This window comes from Antennarius striatus, chromosome 15 (assembly GCF_040054535.1).
Source record: "Antennarius striatus isolate MH-2024 chromosome 15, ASM4005453v1, whole genome shotgun sequence".
Taxonomy (NCBI): Eukaryota; Metazoa; Chordata; class Actinopteri; order Lophiiformes; family Antennariidae; genus Antennarius; species Antennarius striatus.
This window is the reverse complement of record NC_090790.1, coordinates 8,789,774-8,809,015: the sequence shown is the minus strand read 5'-3', so window position 1 is coordinate 8,809,015 and position 19,242 is coordinate 8,789,774. Positions and strand designations below refer to the sequence as shown.

The window sequence follows — 19,242 nt, the reverse complement described above, 5'->3', positions numbered from 1 at the left end:
GGATGGAAAATGACATTGACAAAGTTTACAAATCAATGCTTATTAATGCATTTAAGAAACATCCCACTGGATGCTGCAGTGGATACTGTGACACATATCATGCTTCTTTTGCTCCGGGAATGCAAGGCATGCTAAGTTCACACACCAGAGTGGTGTTATGGCGCTGTTGGTTTGTTCAGTGTAAGTAAATAAAGGTGGCAAAGAGAAGTATGTTTGTTGTAGCACTGTGTGAAAAGGACTTGTGTCTGATGGGGATTTCTGTGGATTTAATCTGTGAGACGTTAGCACCTCTTCTGGTTAAATCCTGAGATTTAATACCAACACCTGGATTAGTAAGAACCTACACACACAAGTTGCCTGGTTTACAACGAATTTTATCATGAGAGCACAACCTGCATTCCTACAAGTTTGTGATCGGTTTTTCTGCCGGTTTTTATCGAATTTATCTCAGTCTTCACATTGGTGCACGTATGGATTATTATTGTATCATTGTGTTATCATCGTAGAAATCACAAAATGAAATATTCGTCCATTCATTTTCTGGTCTACAATGGCTTGTGGGGCACACATGAAAGACAAACGAACACACACACACACACACTACTATAGACAATTTGGTATGATCAATTAACCTAAAATGTTTGTTTTTTTTGGAGGTGGGAGGAAGCCAGAGAACCTTTAGAGAACCCACGGGGAGAACATGCAAACTCCCTACAGAAGGAAATCAAATCCGAAATCTTCGTGCTGTGAGGCGGCAGCGCTACGAGTGAGCGTAATACGAGTGAGAGTGTGGGGTACACTCCGGTCACCTCGCCGGTGCATCACGGAGCCAAAGACAAACACTTACTCACACACACACTTACACCTACCACATAATTTGACACGATCAATCAGAAACTCTCCACAGAAAGGACCGGAAACCCAGAACCGTCTTGATGTGAGGCGACAGCGCTGCCCACTGCACCACCGTACCACCGTACCACTCCCCACCCATATATTAGGTTAAAATATATTAAATATACCATAATGTTTGCATTTGTGTTTGTTTTACATGTGGCCCTGCAATGAGCTGGCGTCTTATCTGGAGTGTACCCCACCTTTTGCCTTTAGCCAGCTGGGATAGCTTCCAGCACGCCCCTGACCCATGGGGCATTAAAAGAGGCTGTAGACAAATGAAATATTATTATCAGTTTTAATAGTCCTGCTGTATTCTGATGGTTACTGGGATGAGTTGTTGGTGTTATCATTATAGGTGCTGACATTTTTATTTAATTTCCCTTTGATTTTGCATGACCTATTGTTCTAGGTTTGAGAATACACAGCTGCACAATACATAAAAAGCATATGCTTGATAACACATGATAATCCCAGATTTCTTGCAGATGCTTTCCCACATGTTGATCGCATGAGTCCAGTAATGGTAATTTAAGTCTGATCGGTCAATCATTTTGATCCACGATTATCGGTGCCCCAGTTTGACGTTTTTGGCTTTCTAGAACATTAATTACTATTTATAAGGCTAAAAATGTGATGGTAGTCCATTAGGCTTTCACGGTAGGAAGATGATGAAGCCTAATGAGTTTGGCAGTCACACTGAGAGACAGGTCATGAAATTAATTTCAGGCATCCTTTCACCTCCTCCTGGCCAAAGTCACATTCCCTTCAGCCTTGATGGTGATTTTTGTTGGATTTGCTAATTCAATTATTTTTGTTAAAACCAAAATCTAGGGTATTATACACACATAACACTTTGTCATTCTGAGAATGCTGATTATAGGTGCTACAGCTTCTCACACCAGTAGGTAAGGGATCTCCATTACCAGTATTCAGCTCATCATGCTCTGTATCAGAGTTTGTGTCACATTTCCTTAAACATTAAATTAATTGTTATATTTACTTGTTGTTTACATTTGCGGAGCAGAGCCACTGCTGCGTGTTATTTTGTACATACAGTACATAGTATAGACGGGAGATAAATTCTTTGCATTTCAAAATAGTTACATATCCATAATTCCTGTCAGATGGCAGAGGAAAGAAGAAACCAGGGGTAAAGCGGTTCAAAAATGTCAAACGTCTTTAAAACGTATCTCCGTTTTAACTCTGTTGGATTGATTGTAATATAAGGTGAAACCAATGGTGTGATTTATATGTAACCACTGAGAACCTGCTGTAGTTCGACTTTAGCTGAGGCCAAGCAGCAGTTCTCCTTCCCTCAGATCTGATTAGCATGTGTTATGTCTCCCATTATTACATCTCTATTTAATTAAATGCTCACTGTGTACAGCATTTCATTGTCTCCGCTTCTGTACTGGAATTATTTATGGAAGTGTTATGGTGTTCTTCAGAAACGGAGTGTCACGCTATCACCCACACTCCCACAGCTCTGTCTGCTGTTGGCTGTGGAGCTGCTCCACTCTGTGGTCAACAACTAAGCTGGTGCAGCTGGTAAACAGGGAAAGAGATTCTCTCCTGTGTCTGAAACTTAAGCTCCGTATTTTTAATGATGACTAAAATTCCACAGTTTTTTTGTCAATTAGAGAGTGATGTTTTTAATAAGTGATGTTTTTAGTAAGATAAGATAAGACTTTTTTTTTTAATGATGTCCAGACAATAGTGAGCTAAATATATTGCAGATTTTTGGAGCCAGTGATGTCACTAGTCTAATTTTACATCATTTGTAATTTTATTTATTCGCATTTATTCCTGCATATTTCATCCATTCGAGAGAGATGATTTAAAAGACAAAATATAAAATTCAATGTAACATGTGAAAAATTGCAGGAAAGGAACATTTTATGTGAAAAGATTTGTAAGAATAGCTGGAAGTTTGGATTAAAGATAGTTTGATAAATGGGTATGTTTGATCTTTGGAGCAGTTACATAATCTGGTAGCGATTTCAATTTAACCATCCTTCTAAAGTTACATCAAAATATGACGTCACGCCAGTGCAACTTGAAAATAGACATAGAGAACTTGTAAGTCAAAGAGTTTTCACAACATGTTCCACTAAATTTTGACCAAAGATTTCTTAACAAATGGGTCCTAATTTGAACGACATAAAAGTCCACAGTAAATGCATGGATCCAATCTGATGAAAACCTCTTTCATCTTTTCAAGGAATTTAAAAATACTCACCTGTAGAAACCTAGATTCGGATGCCATCAAAAAAAGAACAGCAGGCAACCCGTCTGCAGAGTGTGAATGGACGGGTGCCCAGACAGGACAAACGGTTCAGCTTCTTGAGGCTGATGATGGGCAGCTCATTTCAAATCTTCCAGAATCCATCAGCAGTGATGTTGATCTTCGCTGCAGATGAAAACTGTTTGAACTGTTGCCACAGATTGAATCTATACTTCTCATACTAAAGTTATTGAATGCGTATATTTTTGCATGTTTTATTCAGATAGTTCATGTGTTTTTGCCTGAGTAGCCACCAGTTAATAGTTCTTGAGCTTTCAGAGCTTGTTGCTTTATTTCTGGCGTATCCAGATAAAACTCTGACCCAGGCCATGATTTGATCACTCTGTTTTTTTTAATTGGGTTTTATGAAATGAAAACATCCATCATTCTTGAACATTGATATATATACAGAAGTTATTGGATTTCTGAATTGATGGGAAAGATGGACTGCTGGATTCCAGCTGGAGAAGCTTTGGGATAAAACCTCACTGGCTCTTTCGCTCAATCACTCTATCTCTCTCTCTCACACACACACGCACGCATGCGCGCGCACACACACACACACACACGCACATACACACACAATTCCTGTCAGTCCTATAAATTTAAACCTTCTGGATCAGATGTGGAATATTGGATGCAAATCAGACTTTGATGTGTAGTGGTATTTTAGTACTTCCGTCATACTGATAGACCGCAAAGGAAAAAAATCCTGAATCTGTCTCTCTAGTCCAACGAGTATTAGCTCCTCTGCTATGGTGTGTGTGTGTGTGTGTGTGTGTGTGTGTGTGTGTGTGTGTGTGTGTGTGCGTGTGTGTGTGTGTGTGTGCGTGTGTGTGTGTGTGTCAAATAAAACCATCAACTGTTAATCGGCTGTCTGCATTAAGCTTATGGATGGTGTTATAGAACAGCTCATCATATTTATACTAATGAAAGTCACATATTATATATTAATGAAGACAGCTGAATCCAGTCCTCATAGGATCTACTGCGAGCTGGTGTCGGGTCATTGCATGGAAATATTTTTTTCTTTTCATTCACAGCAAAATGACAGAAACTCCAGATTTGTTTTATTAATGTATTTATTAACTTTCAAAGTATAAATTATTAAAACCAATAATAATAAACCTACACATAATATCTTGAGGTCCAGTGGGGGTGCTACGACTGAGTGTAAAGTGACAACACCCCCAAATCCCTCCATGGTGCCACCAATCTTGAGTGTCCCGTCCTGATTCCACATCATATCTAAACATCTCAGTTCAGAAGAAGTCCCACTTACCCTGCCATTCATGTTCATTTTGACTTTTCAACTTTAATGACAGCAGCATGTTCTCAGAGTGACCAGATGCCTGTAAAAACACCCATTCGTACACAGCTGCTGTCAATAACGAATGGCTGTTTAATCGGATCATTTGGTTCGAGTGAGAAAGTTAAACCAGTGCTGTTGTTGAAGCAACACGAGAGCCATGACGGGATCCCGATGTCCCGAATTCACCCATTCTCATCTGGCCTCCCTAATCCCAGCATATTTTGATCTCGGCTCCCAAGTCGCATCCTTCAACTCCCAGTTGATCCGTCCAACATATTTGTTGTACTGGAAACTCTGAAACCTTACTGGCCCAGATTTGAGGGTAGTGGAACGAATTCACACACTAATTAGCCAATGAATTTCCCTTGAGTGCTGGAGCTGTCCAAGCAGCCAGTGCTTGTTGCTATTTTCGTGTGCGTGTGTGTGTGCATGTGTGTGTGTTTGTTTATGTGTGTGTGTGTGTGTGCATGCACGCAACTTTTGACGTGTCTGTAATGACAGAAAAAAGGACAGGTAATTAAATGTCATGATTTAATTTAGTAGATAAATTTAGCAACTGTAACAGCAACTTGTCAAAATGAAATTTCAAGAATGAAATAGACCTTTTTGCTGTGAAATGGTCGTCGTAATGAATTTCTAATCTAAAACATGCCATTATATCCAGGACATCCTGGTTCTCATATGTTTCATGTGTGAAAACACACCTTATCTCCTTTTTCCATCAGCACCCCCACTCACACCGACTTACTTCTTCAGTTCCCAAAGGAGACGAGAGCAAAATTTGATTATTTTATGTTCCTGAAAGATATTAGCACAAAATTAAAGGAACACAAACCTCTCCTCTATGTCCTCACAATCTCTTGTGAGGTCATGTTACAAATGAGATTATATTTAGTGCCTTATTCTTTGGGACAGGGATGCAAACAGGGGATTTTTGCATTGGAGCAAGGATTAAGTAAATCAATTCACATCATTTTACTCAACTTCTGTCCGTCACAAATGTTGGAGTTGTAAAATTACTAGAAAACCTCTAAAAACACATAGTATCATGATACTGTACAATAAATAAGGATATAAACATGTAATATCATATTAAAATATGTACGTTTAGTTCCAGTATCTACCGTTGAGCGTCACTCATAATTCACACAATTGTTTTGAATTCATATCAGTTACGGTAAGATTTTGTTCTATGTAATTTTATCCTGTAGCAGAAGAAGAAGAAAACAGTAAAAGATACTTTCGACCAGTTTTTTAAGTTAACAGTCAGAGTCAGCTGTCGGTGTTGATGATCTCCAGCCACCTACATCTGCGCCATTTAAACCACCAAATTGAATGTACGTCTTAATAAATTGAAAGAAAATTAGTATTTTTACAAACGCAAAATAATAATAACTCCTGTATTTTATAAACTGAACAACGACGTTGGGTGAGATGTACCTGTATTATAGTACTGTAATGTAACTTACCTTTAGAGCGAAGGAATAGAAAGAGGAGGGGGAGTTATTGTTGATGAGCGGCAGAGCTGTCATTGGAGAGATTGTCCCCACTACCTCTACCATCACTGGCCTTATGCTTTTTGCCAATACCACTAGTCTTTGGTTTATCATCCATGATAAACAAATGTTGGCTCTACAGTGCACTGGCGTTGCGCCCGGAGTGTCCCCTGCCTCACGCCCCATTCGGCTGGGATAGGCTCCAGCATCCCTTGACGGCGGATAAAGCGGGTTTACTCCATAAAAAAGCAGTAGAAACTTAGCGGCCACTATAATGACCTCACGAGCCGTGAATAAAAGATATATTTCACCTGAAATGCTATCCGTCAGTTAAAATCCTCTTTCCCAAAGAGAGATGCAATCCCTTAATAAATCAGATCAAAGTTCTCCTGTTTCACCATCTTCCTGCACATGCAGTGCTTGGATGCATGTTGTGATCTACTGTTTCAATCTATCAGACTGGAATTCAGCCACAGATCAAACTAACGGACTAATAATAGTAAATCTGACGGCTCCAGCACCAGACTCGGGTCTGAGCATCGAGTCCAATACCTGACCTACACGACTGCTTTAAATTTATCTCTGCTGACAGCTGCTTCTCAGCCGTGTTTCTTCTAAAAGAGATTAAATTTGTAGTTCAAAGATATTATTGTGCAGATCCTAAAGGTAACTAGATAGTAGTTACAGAACAGTTCATTTAAAAATTGGTGATTACGTGTCTTATCTTCCTTTGCAGTATCACAAGTAGAAATAATAAACCCCTTGACGTTTTCATTGGACCACTGTCATGCGCTGACATCTTTAGGGTCAATTCTGTGTGTATTTATACGTGTGGATTGTCTTCTGTTTTATTTATCCTACTTTTAGATTTACTGATCTAAATAAATCAGTCTAAAAAGAAGCTGCTTTGAAAAATTTAACGTTCGACGAACAGCTAGTGTGTGTTTACAGCTGAAACCAAATGAGCTCCCATTGATTTTATCAGGACATCAGTCAGTAATTTTAAAAATTACAATAAATAACTGCATGTGGGTTTAGATTTCTTGTTGCATACATCAGATGTGATCTTCATTCAACTTAAACCTGGTTACCTGACAGGGAGTTGGGGTTAGGGTTAGTGTCTGCTTCACATTCTTGCTGCATTGCTACCTGCAATATTACAAAATAAGCCCCCATGACTAACATCATCAGACAAGTTTAAACCACAGAGACAAATATATTGCATTCATTTTATCTGTTACACAGCAGGAGTTGTTGTGGTATTGACAATCTTTTCATTTTGAGCTACAACAGTGAGAATAGTTGCTCCAATGGTGAAGCTGACATCAGCTAGAATGAGGCAGGATGCATCATTTCCTGTGAATCCCACTTATAATGGAGGGCTGTTTGAATCTGACACAAGACTGAATGAAAGTCAATATTTGAAGAGCTAATGAGAAACATGGACTTTTGTCTTGTAATGAACTCTCAGTGTTCAAGAGTGTTGTTGCTAAAATCAGAGGAGAAAATGAAATTTAAATAAAATACTGAATCTTTTTTTGTTGCATGCAGGTTTTTTTCTATTCTCTACATGTGGGTGCTTTTGTAAATGATGATGACAAGTCCACATGAATAGCAAGAACAATACTTTTTGCCTTTTCTTTTTCTTTTTTTTTACTTGACAATTAAAGGCGACAGACAGGAACACTCATGTTGGAGTTAACAGCTGAAATTCCTCTGGACAAAAAGTTCACCCTGTATTTCTTTTGTGAAACTGATTTCATAAGATTTGATTTAACTCGTGGGAAAGTTCCAGCGTTGTCAAATTCTTTTTTAATGGTGGACAAATTACTGTTTTTTTATTATTACGTTTTTGTTTGACGTTCTCCAAATTTATGTTACACTCCTCATGGTTAAAAACTGCTAAAATGAATATCTGCTCAAAGTTATTTTGCATTGGAAAAATACATATTATGCGTGTCTGATTGAAGTGCCTATCATCTGATACATCAAGTCAAAACATGTGCTTTAGCTTTCCAGATAAGGTTTAAGGATAACTTGTTCGTGTTTTTCTTATAAAACAATACCATATATGTAAGTCTAGTGAAGTGACCTGCATTTCAACTGAATGTGAGGTCATTTGTGGTGATAAGGAGTACAGAGATCTTCAATCTATCATCAGCATATTAGTGTAAAGTCATACTGTACATGTACATTTAAATGTGAATTAATCTTAAGATGCTGGATGAAACTAGATCCAAAATGGCCTCCAGATGCTTGTCTCATGATGCCAAATGTAAGCATGAATTTGTTTGTAATTGAGTTGATGTGGTTTTGTTTTTCATCCCCACAAAGACATTTTATGCCTTTTTCACATAAGGCCCCGGGGTCAGATCTCCAGGATAAGCTTCATAAAAGTGCAGGACATGATTTATTGCAGGAGATTCTTTTTAAGGATTTCTGGATGAAAATTCAAATGAAATAAAATCAATAAATTCATAATCTTCCCCCAGGCGGTTGGACCAGCTGTTGCTGGCAGAGATTTGCTATCGGTACTTGTGGTTCAGAAGAGAAGCTGTTTTGCAGACGAGTTAATCAAAATGGGCATCCAGATTGTAATTATCACAAGCCCAGGATGTAAAAAGACATAAATATATTACCCTGGTAGGCACAAATAATGTGATATACGTTCAGGCTTGTGTTAGATGCTACATAAGAGGTCGACTATTTCTTGTTCACTTTAAAAAATATAGGCCCTTAACATAAGGGCTGCTAGTTTGATGGTACCAAGTCGTTCAGTGAATGAGGATGTAATTTAATCAAAAGGGATTTAAAGGTATGAGCTCTATTCAGACAGACAGACAGACAGACAGACAGACAGACAGACAGACAGACAGACGTCTGAGTGTGCCCTGCAGAAAATACAGGAAACAAGGAGTACAATTTAGAGAATATTTGTGTTTATATTTCCCCTGTTGCCTCTTCATTCTGTCCGTGTGTGTGTGTGTGTGTGTGTGTGTGTGTGTGTGTGTGTGTGTGTGTGTGTGTGTGTACGTGCGTGTGTGCATGTGTGTGTGTGTTTGCTCGTGCACACATGTGGTCATTGTAGTGATAATAACCCGGACTTCCTTTCAGGTGTGTGTTTGCTTATGTGTGTGTTTTGTAGTAGTGCAGTGGAGTACTTCACCCTTAGGGTTGGTCACTGAATTCAGGAAACTTTGGACACCTCAAACTGGATTAGGATTACAATTTGTGAGGACGAGTTTATTTAATTTTTCACCAAAGACGAAGGACGCATCGCTCCGAGTGGAACCGGTGGAAACTGAAGAACATTTTGGAGTGGAGAATTTAAGACCCACTACCTCTAGATGTTATTAAACTTCAATGTCCATTTCCCAGAATAAATCTTGGCACTGTTGTTCTTATTTTCCGTCCAGTAAGCAATCGTCAGCACCTTATCAGCACTGATGGTCTGTGAGGAGCTTTTACAACAGTTATTTATCGATACCAAATGAAAATGACTGAATGTAACCACCAACAGAAACTATATAAGGTCAACTTTATATGAACTAAGAAAAGCAGCCCTTTCCTACTCCAGTACTATTTTAGATTTATTTTCTTTCAGAAGCAAATAAAACTGGGTTTTCATTAGAAAAAAAATAAAACTGACAAAATTTAGAAATTGGTCTGATGCGAGTGACGATGAATTTAAAAAAAACAGCTGAGTTCTTTTTTGTTTCGATAAAGGGCAGAAAATCACATAATGAATTACATGCAGTTGCAGATGTTTGAAAATTACTGCACACTATTACAGATTTAATAAAGACATCTAATGTAATTCTTACATCCATGAAACATATGACAGAGGACTTTTGCCTCTGGATATCATAAAGATAAGAATATGTCCCATTTCTCATAAAGTAGAGCTGTGGTGTTGACATATAGTGATGTAATAATGCCTCACACATGCTGGCATGTCTGACATCAGACACTGTGTGTAATCATATCAACATATTTATAGTTAAAGGCCAGTATTAACCTAATACATACCATAGTTCCTTTAGGGATAAAACATATGTAATACTAGTAAAAATATAATCATAAATATGAACCTAGTAGCATATAGAATAGAATAGAATAGAATAGATTAGAATAGAATGCCTTTAATGTCATCATACATAATAAATAAATAATACATTACGTAATATTTCAATTTTTGACTATGGTTTTAATACTGGATAAACAAAAGTTAATTTCCCTTTGTCAATGTAATCTAGTGTGTGCTTGTATGCCTCTGAAACCATTGGTCTGTTTTTTCTCATCTTCTTCAGTCTTTGTTGGTCTTTGCCACCGACTGTGAGTCAGTCAGTGGTTGTTTGTTTTTTTAGGTCTTAGCTTGTGTGAAACCATTTCCCTACATATGATGACAGACTGTAGCTTTAACAATGGTACACATCTCAATCAGTGACACACCTTAACGTTTACATTGAGATGTACTGTACTGAGGGGATACACATGAATGAAAAAAATAATGCTGCTGAAAATTGAAAAGTTTTAAGATGCAGAACTTCAAAAGAATAACGTTTTGTTTACGTTTACTAAAGAAGTTACTCTCTCTCTCTTACAGATTATCCTTCCTGCCGAACCGGAGCTACAGTGACAATGGACGGACGATACTGGCCAATGAGCAGGAGTCGCAGGACTCTCTTGCAACATTGTGAGGAAGACTTGTCAAAGAGCTGACATCATCAGCTAAAGTATGAATGGAGCTGGCACAAAAAAGAAAAAATTACACCTCAGCGATCTCAAAAGTCCACTCTGATCTGATCTGGACTGTCTATTGGGTGATACTAGACACATAATCCAGCATCAGTGTTGACCTTTTTTTTACACATATGTTGATGTCCCGGCTCATCTTTATTTCTGTCCCGGGACATCATCTGACATATGACATTTGATGACTCTCATTGAGAAAAAATCTCTTGCATAGCAGTTATGTCTCTGGACTGAAACCTTCAGCCAGTAAGTTTCCAGGTCTTTTCCCAGCCGATCATGTGGGTCACAGGATGATGAGGGTAAAGTCAGCAGTCCAGCACTTCGAAGAAAAACTGCAACGGACCACAACGGAACGGATCAATGAGACGCCTCCTGCTTTTAATCTCATATACATAAAAACTTTACATTATATGTTATAAAGAACTGGCATCGTTTGAAGTAGAAATGAGCCACATGTATTAGGGTTAGGCGTAGGGTTCGGGTAATTCTTACATTCCCGGGATCGATGGCACTCCGCTGCTGGAGTCACATAAAATATTGTTGCATTTGCCTCTACAGTTTGACTTTCATTACCGCTCTGATTGTCATGAGGGTGTCTGATCATATGAGAGGCTGTTTGCACAACAACGGTTTCACCCTTAAACGATACACGTTTGCTACCTTTTGGCAGTTCATTTACATGACCGAGGATTTTGAAGAGGTATATTATTCATTTTTGCAGGGACAACGCACAATAAAGTAGCTGTACCAGATTCTGTAGTTTCTGGACAGTCACAAAACAACAGATGCACTACAGAAGACAGGACAGTACATAAAGTTCACCGTGAGACGTTGTTGTGTGAACGCAAAGCAAAAAAATTTCTATTTTTTTTTAACAGGGCTAAATAGTGGAACTTTTAACTGTTGCTGTGATGCATATATCTGAAAAACCTGTGAGGAGTCGTTCATTTCAGACTGTTTCTGAACTCTTGAATTTAAAGTAACCTCGTCCTTTGCTCTGGTTTGGTTTATCTGGCATCTAAAGGGTCTACTGTGCTCATCAGCTGGTTTATATTGGCCAGTGAACAAGGATTTTAACAGAGTTTTCCTAAAAACAAACATACAAACAATAAATAAATAACGAAAGAAAGAAAGAAAACAAATTATATGCACACACACACACGCACGCACGCACGCACGCACGCACACACACACACACACACACACAGGAACAGTCTAACATAACAGAACACGTCTATTCTTGACTTACAGGAAAGTATTTATAGACATTTATATACCCTTACTTCATTCTGTAATTCAAACACGTCTCAAGGCTTGAGTTGGTTTCATTTGAACAGCTTCATAACCACCATATTCTTTTCCAAATAAAACAGTTTAAATACTTTGAAGAATGCTTTGTCTGAAAGTAGTGCTTTAATTGCATCCATGTAGATCAGTAGATACTGGTCTAAAAACAAAGACGGAATAGTGTTTAATAATGACTATACACGTGTTGAATTCACCTTTCTTTTCCTACTATATATCACTTCATGTTCATCTGGACGTGCCTGATCTCTTCTTTGAGCAGCCATTGCCAGCACCTGTCAAATATGGTGAATGTTCACACTGTGCCAACTGATTCCATTTTCTCCATTTTTGGCAGATGGAGAACTATTTCAGTCTTTGCAGATCGTCTGTTGTTGATTTACACCTCATCACTTGAGCTCTGTGATGTTCTCCTGTCTTTGGTGAAACAACATTAGTATCAAGTACAAACTAATATTATTCCGTGTGGGTATGAAATACATTTGAACAGGCCTTTGTTACTTTGTTACTGTTGCTGTTGGCATGCAGCGATTATGCGCACAGCCCCTCTTCAGGTTACAGCTAACATGATTATCCCCTCACTCCCTCTGCTAAGGCCCCGGCATCCGAGGTGATTTCTTACACAGATTGTTGATGACCACTACCTATGCTGGCCATTAACCAATCAGGAAAACTCCAGGGAATGAATTCATTGTTTTCTGAATTCCAGTGACTCCAATAGGATTTCTGTTACTCACATAGCATGGTAGACCCAAGACTGTTTCATAGCAAAGTCGGAACTGGGGATTCTCAAAGCATCTTGACTTTTAAGAATAGTCTGAAGTTGACAGAGAACAAAAAATATTTTTAACCCTCATGATGTTCCCTTGTGGAACATCATGAGTGTTCCCAGACTTTCAGCTGGTATAGCACAGAATCAACAAATCCTAAAGACACCTCTACAAGAGAAGACCGGCTATTCCGAGCTGGGACAAGCTGATAGCAATCAGCCTTTATTTTTGGTTAAAAAATACTCTTGCCTGTTTGTGGCTATTGTTACCAATAGAGGTCATGCACTTTGTTACTTGTTGCGTTATTTAAAATTAACTTTAGATCTAAATCTTCCACACAGCAATCCAATAGCACGAGGTCTGCTTTAATAAATTGTAGGGGTAGCGTGCTGTCCAGAACAAACAAGAGAAACTATGTTAATTACACTGAAGTGGTAGGAGAATATTTACTCCTCTTTTTAAGCCGGTTCTTTGTTTTATTGTTCGTGTTTGTCCTTTACGTTCTTAGCGATTTCATCATGTTGGCCAACCATGCCAGGACATCACAAGGTTAGGCACACATTTTAGGAAAAATATGAAAGATGTGAAGCCATTTCAAGATTCTATCATTCTCGCTTTAGATTAATCTATCTAAGGGGTTAAAACTGGAGAGACTATAATGAGAAAATGCTTTTCCTTGGGAATTTTATGACATTTTGGTATACTCTAGCATCTGCAGAAAATGTGAGAAACTTCCTGACAGTCTAAAAATAGGGGTTTACTGTCTCTTCTGTCACACAAAACTAAAACAGATGTTTATGCTGAAGCTGAAGGAGAACAGAGGAGGAGGAGGAGGAGGAGGAGGAGGAGGAGGAGGAGGAGTGATTGATCTCCACAGGAAGCAGCACTTTGGTGCCACTAGATGTAGCCACACTCTAACAATGAGAGCAGTTCCATACACGTGTGTTCAGACTTCATTCACACAACACATGTTTATGTATCAGCATAGATTTAACACACGCATGCATCACACAGTTAATGGTGGTTGAATTTAAATGAAAGTCACTTGAATGGATCTGAACTATTGACAATTTTATTGGTAACACCGGAGCTTTTTGCTGTTTCCTTGCTTTGAAAGTACTGTGATGAACTAGTGAAGGAAGGAAGGAAGGAAGGAAGGAAGGAAGGAAGGAAGGAAGGAAGGAAGGAAGGAAGGAAGGAAGGAAGGAAGGAAGGAAGGAAGGAAGGAAGGAAGGAAGGAAGGAAGGAAGGAAGGAAGGAAGGAAGGAAGGAAGGAAGGAAGGAAGGAAGGAAGGAAGGAAGGGAGGGAGGGAGGGAGGAAGGGATGAAAGAAGGAAGGAAGGAAGGAAGTAAGGAAGGAAGGACGTAAGGAAGGAAGGGAGGAAGTCATAACCTTGTCATTGGCTGTTTAGGTCATTTTCCGTATTTAATTCCAGCTCTCAGTGACATTTTTGAGTTGATAAACTGTTTAAGTGGTTTGTTATTAAATGTGCTGTATGTCATAGAATGAAAAAGACTCAAATCAGAAAAAAAAATTTGATCCTAATAGAATATTTAGAAATTTTTTATCCGGGTGATAATATTTGCTTGATTTGTAAACAACATGTTTTTGTGTTGCAGGAAACTTTATAACTAAAACTTAACTATATGACCGACACCCTGAGAAAAGAGTATCGTAATAATAACATCATCCCGGTTGGTCTGATTCAGCGCACCAGAGGAGGAGGAGGATGAGGAGGAAGAGGAGGAAGAGGAGGAAGAGGACATGGACTGCATGCACATCAGTGAAAACCTTTTATCAAATTAACTGAAAAACACCTCATGATCACAATCTGAAGAGTGAGATACCTTTTAATTAGCTTGTGTCACTGATAAGAGTTGCTGAGTCAGCAGGACCACTTTCTTCTAGGCATAAGGTTCATTCAACATTCTGCACAGGCTGTACAACAAAATGTAAGCTGCAGTGCGTTTACTCAGAAGAAACAAACGGTGCGTTTATGGTGCATCGAGGAGGACAGAAGCTAAGCTGGATTTTTAGTTTAATGCCATTTGGGCTCTAGACAAATACCTCACCTGGTGTTCTTTGAATGAACACCGATGATAATCTTTTTAATGACTTTCCTGTCCTGAGTTATGTAATCCCCTGACCTATTTGTAATGTTTCCAGCTCGGATGTTTTTATAGCTAATCTTACTTGAAAACTTAACTCATTGGTGAACTTTCTGGTTATTCTACTTCACAGCAGACCTTTTGTGTGCATGCCTTTCTCTGTCTTGCAGTTACTCTTCCTTAAACATTTACGTTTCTAACGAGGAAGAGATTTCTCAACTTGAGGAGTTAATATGTAGAGTGAATGAACTCTTGCTCTCAGCCTCTTCTCTGGGACCCTTGTGAGAACAAGAGGTTAAGTGGTGATGTATCATGTGGTTGTCAGGATGGAAAATCTTTAATTTGTCACCCATTATGTGACCCATAACTGTTGCAAGACTAATTCACAAAAATGTGTTGGAAAAAACACATTTTACTTATTTTAATTTTTGTGTTTATAAAAGAATAATAACTCATAATTACCTTAAAATGTAGCGAAAAGAACAGCATTTATGAAATCACATGAACTTTCTTTTTATTTTCTTCAAGCACGTTTTGGGCTCCGTGAGATGCTGTTAGAGGTTTCTAAATGACATTAGTATTCACGTAAAGTTGGTATGTGCGGAAGTCATGTGACAAAATGTGTGTTAGGGGTATGGTATTTCAGGGAAATCAAAGGAAATATTTCCAAACACAGAAATATTAAAGTTTACCCAACTTAAGTCTGTAGTAGTAAAATATTGCATGCAACTTGAATTAATCAATTGGCTTAAACGTTTTTTTCCCAAACAAAGACCTTTCTTACATTTATCTTTCACCACTGTTAAATAAATGTACATTATATTCAACAATCAGTAGCTTTTTCTATCTGCTTTTGTTCTGTTCTGTTTTGTTCTGTTTGTTTTTTTTGCATCTGAAAACAGTGCTGATAAGCAAACTACTAAAGCATAAGATTGAGGGCCAAAAAGGGCCAAAATAATGACATTTGTTATTTTAATATATATACAGTAGATATACATATTCCTATTCTTAATATATATTTTTAACATATTTAAGTATATTTTTTAGCCTTTGCTTGCAGGACTGTTGAAGACTTCATTCTACTCAAATAAAGGTACAAGTTAATACTTTACCAGCAGACAGGATCCAATGTAAGTGTGGTACTTATAAAGTGACAAAAACAGACATGGGTGAGTGGAAACCTGGTGAAAGTCATTCCTGTATAACATAAATATTAACTAGCTTTGAACTTCATCTGAAATTGGCCTCAAAAAGCCTCAAACAACTTTCTCCAATAATCTAACTCTTATCTTGTCCATTGTCCAAAAGATTACATATCCTATCTGTTGTTGTTGTTATCACACTTGATTTAAAGCTTAATTTAAGGAATTATTGAATGTTGTCTTTGATTATGTCAGGTAATTTATGCTATACACATTTTCTTGACCCCATCCTCTCTATACAATGTGTATTCCATAAACATGCTAAATTCCTTGGTGTAGTTGAAAAGGCACGTCAAGTTAACCAGTGACATTTATTCTGCAAAGATGAAAAGAAGATGCAAACATTGTAGACACAGATGAAGACTGAGATGAACTTAAGAAAAGAAGAAACACACAATACGTTTGCCAGGACATCCCTCGGAGTGTGAGCTGACGGTGGGAGGTGTCAGCTCACCTCCCAGCCACTGCCGAGGCGCCTATGAGCAAGGCGCTTTCGCCCCTCATTTTAGGGTGTGAACCCCCCAAATTCAGCTACATTTACTCAATTTGTGTAGGTAGTTGAACTACCTAATTGAATTGAAATCAATTCATTCAGACGTACTAGAAAATATTACTTAGATTTTACTCATTACTCAGGTTTTGTTTTAACAGATTAGAGAGCATTCATATCTACTCAATATTTGTAAGTGTAAAAATGTTTCACTGATTGAATTAAATAACATGCAGTATTATTTTTTTGAGTTTAGCCTCTCTGACTTAACATCACATAAAACAAACTATTAGTTTAATCTTGATAGAACCGGTTCTGCAGAGCATTCTGGAGTTATGATGGAGTCAGAAACATACTGTTTAGTTTAACTTTAAAAACTAAGACTGTTCTACCACATAGCTAATTGCTCTCAAACAGGAGCTAACAAAAACGTAATGTAATAAATTTATATATGTGTGTGTATGTATCTCTTTATTTATATATATATATATATATATATATATATATATATATACATGTACAGTATATACATATGTGTGTGTGTGTGTTGTGTGTGTTGTGTGTGTTTGTGTGTGTGTGTGTGTGTGTGTTGTGTGTGTGTGTGCGTGTGTGGGTTCAAGCCTGTAACACACACACACACACACACACACACACACACACACACACACACAGACACACATAGGCATGCAAGCGATCGGGATGTAGAGCGGCGGGCAGCTCCTTCATGGTGCGCCCTAATAAGCAACTTATAAGGGGGACAGCGCCTTGCTCAAGGGCGCCTCGACAGTGCTCGGGAAGCGAATTGACACCTCCCACTGTCAACTCGCAATCCAAAATTTTTGCCTGACACACGTCTTGAACCAGTGTCCCCAGCCCAAGACTAAGTGGACTGAGCTACTGCCACCCTGAGAGAATGTATATAGAAAGAATGACAGAAAGTACATATACAGTATGTTTCAGCATGTTCCATTAACTTCTCCAAGGAACCATCACCTTAACGTGGTGGAGAGGTTTGTGTGCCCTAAGGATCCTGGGAGCTATGTTGTCGGGAGTCTTGTACTCCTGGTAGGGTCACCCAAGGCAAACAGGTCTCAGGTGAAGGGCCAGACAAAGAATGGTTCAAATATCCCATGAAAAACGGAAAAGGGAAAACTGTGACCCTGCCCGGAGGAAGCCCGGGGCCCACGTCTGGAGCCAGGCCTGGACGGAGGGCCCGTCAGCGAGCGCCTGGTGGCCGGGTCTGCCACGGGGCCCGGCCGGGCTTAGCCCGAAAAGGCAACGTGGATTCTTCCCACCCCTGTGGACCCACCACCCGCAGGGCAGACCGATGGGGTCGGGTGCGCTGCCATATGGGTGGCAGTGACGACAGGGGGTCACGACGGACCACACCCGGGCGGCAGAAGTTGGCTTTGGGGACGTGGAATGTCACCTCACTGGCGGGGAAGGAGCCGGAACTTGTGTTGGAGGTGGAGCGCTACCAGTTGGATCTGGTGGGGCTTACCTCCACGCATAGCCTCGGTTCTGGATCCAAACTCCTGGATAGGGGTTGGACCTTGTTTTACTCCGGAGTTGCGGCAGGCGTGAGGCGCAGGGCGGGTGTGGGGATACTCACAAGCCCCCGGCTGAGCGCCGCTGTGTTGGAGTTTACCCCGGTGGATGAGAGGGTCGCTTCCCTACGCCTTAAGGCTGTGGGGGGGAAAACCCTGACTGTTGTTTGTGCATATGCACCAAATATCAGTTCAGAGTATTCGGCCTTCTTGGGGTCCCTAAATGGGGTCCTTGAAGGGATCCCTGCAGGGGACTCCATTGTTCTCCTGGGGGACTTCAACGCACACGTCGGCAATGATGGAGACACTTGGAGGGGCGTGATTGGGAGGAATGGCCTCCCTGATCTGAACCCGAGCGGTGTTATGTTACTGGACTTCTGTGCTAGTCACGGATTGTTCATAACTAACACCATGTTCGAACACAAGGATGCTCATAAGTGTACCTGGTACCAGAGCACCCTGGGTCGGAGGTCAATGATTGATCTTGTGATCGTATCATCTGATCTTCGACCGTGTGTTTTGGACACTCGGGTGAAGAGAGGGGCAGAGCTGTCAACTGATCACCACCTGGTGGTGAGTTGGGTCCGTTGGCGGAGGAAACCTTTGGATAGACCTGGTAAGCCCAAACGAGTAGTGCGGGTGAACTGGGAACGTCTGGAGGAGGACTCTGTCCGTGAGGCCTTCAATTCACACCTCCGAAGGAGCTTCTCGTGCATCCCTGTGGAGGCTGGGGGCATTGAACCTGAATGGTCGATGTTCAAAGCTTCCATTGCTGAAGCTGCAGCTGAGAGCTGTGGTCTCAAGGTCTTGGGTGCCTCAAGGGGCAGTAACCCTCGAACACCGTGGTGGACCCCGGTGGTCAGGGAAGCCGTCCGACTGAAGAAGGAGGCCTTCAGGGGCATGTTGTCCCTGGGGACTCCTGAAGCAGTTGCAGGGTACCGACAGGCCAAAAGGACTGCAGCCTCGGCTGTGATGGAGGCAAAACAGAGGGTGTGGGAGGAGTTCGGAGAGGCCATGGAGAAGGACTATCGGACGGCACCAAAGTTGTTCTGGAGGACTGTCCGACACCTCAGGA

General features: G+C 39.9%; 1 protein-coding gene across 2 annotated transcripts in view; it reads left to right on the top strand.

The window, feature by feature from the left end:
• The window catches only part of si:dkey-247m21.3 (5-hydroxytryptamine receptor 4), a 49,362-nt gene extending 37,227 nt beyond the window's left edge, over positions 1-12,135 (top strand). For both annotated transcript variants that reach the window (XM_068335570.1, XM_068335571.1), the window contains exon 7: positions 10,596-12,135. In XM_068335570.1, the coding sequence (XP_068191671.1) occupies positions 10,596-10,689 (94 nt within the window). In that variant the 3' untranslated portion in view covers positions 10,690-12,135. The remainder of the gene's footprint in view (positions 1-10,595) is intronic.
• The last annotated feature ends 7,107 nt before the right edge of the window (positions 12,136-19,242 follow it).